The sequence below is a fragment of the Seriola aureovittata genome, chromosome 5 (genome assembly GCF_021018895.1).
Source record: "Seriola aureovittata isolate HTS-2021-v1 ecotype China chromosome 5, ASM2101889v1, whole genome shotgun sequence".
NCBI lineage: Eukaryota > Metazoa > Chordata > Actinopteri > Carangiformes > Carangidae > Seriola > Seriola aureovittata.
The window spans coordinates 26036772-26043659 of record NC_079368.1 but is presented as its reverse complement, the minus strand read 5'-3'; the positions used below and the strand labels follow the sequence as shown (position 1 = coordinate 26043659).

Genomic DNA, 6888 nt, shown 5'->3' with positions numbered 1-6888 from the left:
CTCGCACGGTGACATCAAGATTGGCCAATGAAGACGAGCGCTCTGCAGGTTCGGCCACTACGGAGCCAATGAGAGAGAAGAGCGGTAATTTTACACCGCCGATGAATAGACCATTCCCGCGCTGAGGAGTCTGTTTATGTTATTACATTTTTGGTCAATTTAAAGGGAAAGGAAACGGTGGCTCAGAGGCGCCAAAGTTACGTAATCATTATAGGGCGGAATTACTTGAACAAAGGGTGTACTGTGTGACTTAAAAGAAATAGAAACTAAGGGCTATTTGAAAATGTGTTTGTGTTAAATTAGTGTACAACATCATGGTGGTTATTCCGTTCAGTATCATCTGATTTTTTTATATGCTTGAGAATAGTAAGATGCACAAAGGAAGGCTACAGGACATGTGTCTGTTGAAGAAAACTATCAAACGTATATAAAAGTTTTTTGTCATTCATACAGATAGATCTAAAGATCCAGATGCAAGACAAACAGGATTTTCATTCGCCATTCCAGCTGAACGAGTTGCTGTTAAAAGAAGAACATCAGATTACTTAGTAGTGTAACTGAAACAGATTGAACAGGTAAACTAGACATGTTATTTTATCAAGTCCAGCATAACTATCAGTAGTCATGCTCATCCCAGAGGGGACTGGACGTAATAAATGAAACAGCAGTCAGAACCAAACATATGAATGTATCATGTGGGATCCAGCTCACAGGGAAGGTTGGACATGAAATTGCAGATACACTAAGGAGGCAGTCAAACAGGAAGATAGCATGAAAATGTATTTTACCAAAGCAAAAGGTAGGCCATAATAACGAGCAACATAATGAAAGACTGAAAACATAACATAAAGGTAAAAACATGCCTATAGGACCTAATTTCTTGGAGCCCATACACTACTCTCTTTGTAGTATATCAGAATCACTTTATTAATCCCCTGCAGGAAATTGTTATGTTGCAGTGCTCCATTCCACATATACAAAATATAATAAAATAATAATGAAGATATAACCCACAATATTAAAAATATATTTAAAACATAATAATAAATATACCCTGTCAGTAATAAACAGTATATACATAGTTAATATTTACACGCTATTTACAGTAACAGTGAATTTGTTCTGATTGAATTATGTCCAGAATTGTAATTGGATCGGATATTTCCTGATATGCATTAATACTGTCACACTGATACGAAGTTTAAAAGAATCCCCCAACCCTTCTGTATGTTGAGATGGTGTAGGTTGACATCACAGACTTGAACTTTCCACTCTGACCACTAGATGAAGCTAAATTTCATTGTGTAAAATATATCCTGACTCATCCTGCTGGTGAGAATGACACAGCTTAATCAGGTTTGAGGTATGTTTATCTAATTTTACACTTGGAATACATGGATCTGAGCATTCAGAGACCAATTCAGATGGAAAGGAAGTAAATTAATTTCGTTATTTGTACTATAGACATCTACACAGTTTAGCGCAAGCTGCACAGTTTATAAAGGCCATGCGAATATGAAGACTTAAATGGAATATCCTTCAGATTTTGCAATGACCTGGAAAAGTTAATGCTACTAAATGATCACAGATTCCCAAGCACAACTGAGATAATTACTTGCTCAAATGTCTGTTTAAATGAAAGCAGACATACTTGATTACTCATAAAGTAGCCTACACATGGGCCTTCAGGAAGCTGCTCGATGGGTGTGTAGAAAGCTTCACCTTAGAGTTAATATAACTATTACAGTCACAAATAATATAATATGTTGAAAATAAAATAAATTTTCTAGTAAAGTAAGATACTGGTAAAAGGAAACAGGAGGGAATAATTAGTTTGAGATCTTTTGCTTTGGATAGAAAAACATTGATTTACCTTAGTTACACTGGTAGCAACAGTGTTTTGTGTTTTGTTTGTGTTTTGTCAAGAGCTGGCTCCAGCAGTGGAAACCCTGTGTTATTTCACAATTGTACTATTTGTGTTTTTGTATAATGTCCAAATGTTAATGGTATAAAAACTTAAATCACAAAAAAGTCTTACTACCACCAACTATGTTCAGACAAACAAACTGGATTTTTGCCTGGTCAGACAAATAAGCTTTGTCACTGAACTTATAGGAAGACAGGTCTAATGACTTGTTTCTACTTTTAGCTAAGTCAGGGCTAACACAACATGCTAATGCAGCTAGCTGAGCTACAGCAGCGAGCACAAAATAGAAACCTAGCTATTGAGCTATAAAATTAAATTAGCAGAATTTAGTCAGAGCTAACGTAAACTTGAACAGAAACCTGTCAAGATAAGTTAATAAAACAGTTTACTGTCAGACCGAAATACTAGAATTTGGGGTTTTTATTGTCAAACAAAATACTAGTTTCGCTGTCATTACCTCAGATGCCAGCTTTAAGTAGTAACAGCCAACATTAGTGAATGTTAAAATTAGCTAAACCTCCTCTGAGAAAATGTGAAACCACTAACACTGGCACTAACACTGAACCATTGTGTTTTTGTTTTGTTTTTAATTGAGCTTTTTATGGATAAACTAAGGTTAATTACTTTTAATAGGAAACAATATACAATTTAATTTTTAATGTAGCTAATCTAGTATCTTAAAATTAAGCGAGGGGCAGTCATTTACCCTCCAAGATGGAAATATAATGCAATTTTTTTTTTTGTCTAGAATAAGTTTTTTTTTTTTTTTTTAATAAACTCCTTTTGAGTTCAGTCCCTGTGCCAATATTCGAGTAGCACTTCCTGACTAAGCAGAGAATAATCCACCTGCATTGGTGGAGGATTTGGGCCAAGTCTATGCAATGAATATTGATTAGTTCATAGCCTATTGATGAGCACAGGGGCGTGGCGTCGTTTGACTCCACACGTGCAAACATTTAAAAGTGTGGACAAACTCTTTGGGGCGTTTGTTGGATGTTCACAGTGGAAGCTGTTGTACCTGGACAGGAAAACGGTGGATACTTGAGTTTTATTCTTGCTGTTAAGCATTGAGAGTGTGAGGAGGGAGTTGTCTTTTGAACGCTGCCTTTTTTTCGTGGTACCACAGGCTAAAAAATGCTGCCGGACGCCTACGGTTGCGTTGTGGCGAACAGGTTCGGGAATCTTCTGGATGACGAAGCGGATCCGTTCGACTTGATCAACGAGGTGGAAACGGAGAAGGAGAAAAAGAAGAAGAAGAAGAAGAAGGACGATGATAAGAAAGGAAAGCAGAAGAAACCCGGGCAAAGGGAATCTCAGAAGGACAGACGCCTCCCCATCGCGTCGGATGGTCAAGAACCAGTTCCAGGTGGGCGCCACACGCTCGGCTGCATTGTCGTTACACACCCCGAATCCAAACGATTCTGGCAGCTGCTAGTATTTCTAGATTGCATAGTCCAGCCAAGTGGCCGGTTTGCTTAGGCTTTGTCAGCTGCTGATGGTGCAAGGTCAGCGAGGCTGTTGAAGCACATGGGTTTCAGGTGGCTGTGTTGCCAAATGATTTTATAACATTTAAAACTGTAGCCTATGTAAACGGATGCTTTAACCCCAGACATGAGAATGAACTATCTACTGATTCGATGAAAAATAAATCTACAAACATATTAAAAACTGTAAGGTTATATATGTGCAGTCTTCCCCTTTTTACTATTACAAAAGGACCGGACTTTTGGTTTCCCCCTTGTTTTCCAGCAGTGGTTTGATACACCTGTTTCATTGCAGAATAGAGGTTGTAAGCAGGAGACTGGAAATGTTTTTATAATCAAGGTTGGGACCTAAGGGAGATTCAAATATCCAGCCAGCACTTTTTGTTGTACTGTAGACTGTAATAAGTGGCCTTTATTGATGAGTGGCTGTCCTCAGTCCGTAAGCAGCAGCAGCAGCAGCAGCAGCCGCAGCAGACACGTCCTCGGCCAGTGATTGAGAGTGGAGATGGCAGAGAGGAGGCCCAGAGGGGCATGAAGAGGGCTGCCGTTGCGGAGCGTAGGGCCAACCAAGAGGCGTACCCACAGGAGTTTTCAACCTCTAAGTATGTGTTCTAATACAAGCACATGCACTCTGTTTATTCAGCACCACCACCGATTTTTAAAAATTAAATCAAGATATTTGATTAGTTTAAAATGTTATTTTGACTTACTTCACACATGAACTCCTTATACCCATTCCCACCTAACTAAGTAATGTTATTTGAAACAACGCTTCAACTTTTGAAAGAAGAAATGACAAATTCTTCTTAACAATAAAATGACAAGTTCATAAGTGATGAAAAACACCCTTGCTCTATTCAATACACACTTTGCTGCCACAGTCTTGCTTGGTCTGATATGCAGAAACTTATGAACACAATACTCAAAATAATCAGACCCAACCAGTGACCAGTGCCTAGAAGAAGACTCTACCACCTGGCTTGGAGACATAGGCGCTGTCGCAGAAATAAAGTTTTTATGTGTGTTCCTCAGGCCTTCCTATTATGCAGACACTGACTCCAGAGGCAGAGGGGGGATCAGAGGTAGGAGAGGAGCAAGAGGTGGTGGATACACAAGGAACCAGGACAGCTTCAACTTGAGGGGCAAGAGAGAATATGATCGACACAATGGAACGTAAGCATTTTTGTTCATGTAGCAGTTTGGGAAAAAAAGCTTATGCCCTTGTTGATTTCTCTCATAGTGGTGTATTAACAACTTTTCAAACATTCATTGCAGAGGCATATCTCCTGAGGAAAAGAGAGGAGGCAGAGGACCCTGGAACTGGGGCTGTGTTGAAGAAGCTGCAAGGTAAGTGAACTTTTTATTATTAACATGGAGATGACAACTTTTAAACTTGGGCACAATAGAGAGGCATTTCTGCTTTTGTTCTTGTACCTTTTGTGAAGTGAATTAATGGAGGTGACGTCTGACACTCCGGTCAAATCTGAGGAGCCCCAAATACCTGCAGATGAAGAGAATCAGAATCGGTGAGTGACGCACATAAGTACCTTGCTTAAAAACAACCACATCATCTGGCTCAATGACAAATTCATCTGTCAAGAGTGACAGCTGACCAGTCTCTAAGTGCGTAACAATTAGACAATCTAAAATGTGGGGGTAGTTTCTACAAACTGTTTTTTAAAATCAATAAACTGATAAAGAGAAGGGGAAAAAAATATAGCCAGTCTACTTTAAGACCTGATGTTATACAGAACACGTTAAGGGTTTTCTTTAACTTTTGCTTATTGAACCCTAGAACAACATGCAGTGTTGATCACATTTGTAACCGTGCAAAAGCTCCTAAAGTTTAGGATGAAACAAAAGCAAATTTCTGTGAAAAGTTTAGTCTGTATTTAATATAGACTTTATAAAAATGGCAAGAAATCTGCCTGCTTTAATATTTTTCAAAGATACATTTATTGTTTATGATGATCAAGTTGGAACAGTGTTTCCAAAATGGATTTTGCCATCTTTGCAGTGACACATTTAATATATCCCTCGGCTCCCAAAGAAATGCCACAAGCTTTTTTTGCTCATAAGATTTTTTTTTTTTAATTATTCTTTAATGAAAAACAAACCTAAAAATCTCTTCATTTGTAAGTGGACTGACAGAATTAATTTGTCCCCAACTATGATAGAACAATGGAAGAGGAGGACGGAGAGATGGTGGTCCAGGTTGCTATGGAGATGACCCTCGACGAGTGGAAGGCCGTGCAGGAGATGAGTCGTCCCAAGGCAGAGTTTAATATCCGCAAAGCCGAGAACAAGATTCCCTCCAAAGCCAAGGTCATCCACCAGTCAAATCACCTGGAGGTGAGAATGTAAAGCACATAATAGAATCTCCTCACAAGAAAACACTGAAACCCTTTTTTATGAAAGTCGAGCCATGATTAAAGCAATACAGACTCAGGTCCTTCAGGAATGTGTAAACTAGTCAAATGGTGAGCGGCGCTGAGGTTTTCTTTCCTATGATTAGCACTTTGCAACCTAAAAATCATCAGGAAATTGCAGACCGGACAGGTGGTTAATGGAGATCTTGAGTTTTGTTGTACCTGTCAGGTTCAACTGTCTTTCGGACTATATTTAGTGTTTGCCTCCAACCTTCAGAACCTCAAGGAGACTCTGGAGGACATGGAGGACGACGGCAACTTTCTCCGTAGGTCTGTGAATGACATCACCTCCCTTCTGGACATCAATTTTGGGAGTCTTGGACGCCCCACTCGTGGGGGTCGGGGAAGGGGAGCACGAGGTGGTCCGACCAGTCGCCCAGAGAGACCTAAACCCATATTGGAGAGGGTATGTTCTCCACTCTCAGCTAAGGAGATAAATGTGTGTATGTGTGTGTGTGTGTGTGTGTGTGTATATATATACACACACACACACACACACACACACACACACACACACACACACACACACACACACACACACACACACACACACACACACACACACACACACACACAAAATATTAGGAAAAAGACTTGATATTGGATAAATATGCATAATCTGATTAGAGTTGGTAATGTCTGTTTTTTCATTAGGAGGATGATCTGGCCCCTAACCCAGATGACCCAGAGGACTTCCCAGCACTACCAACAGGAAGATAATTGAGTACATTTCTCTTCATTTACCTCCTGTGAGGAAAATTAGTTGCACTAAACACGATCAAAATCACTGTTTTCATGTTTCTGCTGTTCTTAAGATTTGGGGTTCTATTGCACTGAAGGCACTGTTCAGCATTTGACTCCTGGAGAATAAATGCTTCTGCAAGTTTATCTTGGAGCTGTTGAAGTTTTTTTAAATTTTTTTTTATAAAAACACTGGGACTATTATAACAAAACAAATGAGGAATGTGAAACATTTCTTTGGCATTGTAGGCTATAATACAACTGTCCTCAGCTGGGCAAAAGGAGTGTCTTACTGTGAAACCAATGG

General features: G+C 39.4%; 1 protein-coding gene across 1 annotated transcript; it reads left to right on the top strand.

The window, feature by feature from the left end:
* The first annotated feature begins 2849 nt into the window (after positions 1 to 2849).
* LOC130169208 (intracellular hyaluronan-binding protein 4-like) lies at positions 2850 to 6728 on the top strand. The gene is made up of 9 exons (XM_056375716.1): positions 2850 to 2960; positions 3054 to 3293; positions 3848 to 4013; positions 4444 to 4584; positions 4687 to 4758; positions 4857 to 4937; positions 5589 to 5763; positions 6058 to 6246; positions 6495 to 6728. Exons 2-9 carry the CDS (start codon positions 3062 to 3064, stop codon positions 6558 to 6560), a joined length of 1122 nt encoding a protein of 373 aa, XP_056231691.1. The 5' UTR covers positions 2850 to 2960; positions 3054 to 3061; the 3' UTR covers positions 6561 to 6728.
* Positions 6729 to 6888: the final 160 nt, after the last annotated feature.

Bases quoted from the DNA above. Each gene is read 5' to 3' on its own strand.
- LOC130169208 (XM_056375716.1), top strand. From the start codon at position 3,062: ATGCTGCCGGACGCCTACGGTTGCGTTGTGGCGAACAGGTTCGGGAAT. The intron at 3,294-3,847 runs GTGGGCGCCACA...GGCTGTCCTCAG, and splicing joins TGGTCAAGAACCAGTTCCAG to TCCGTAAGCAGCAGCAGCAG. The intron at 4,938-5,588 runs GTGAGTGACGCA...CAACTATGATAG, and splicing joins GATGAAGAGAATCAGAATCG to AACAATGGAAGAGGAGGACG.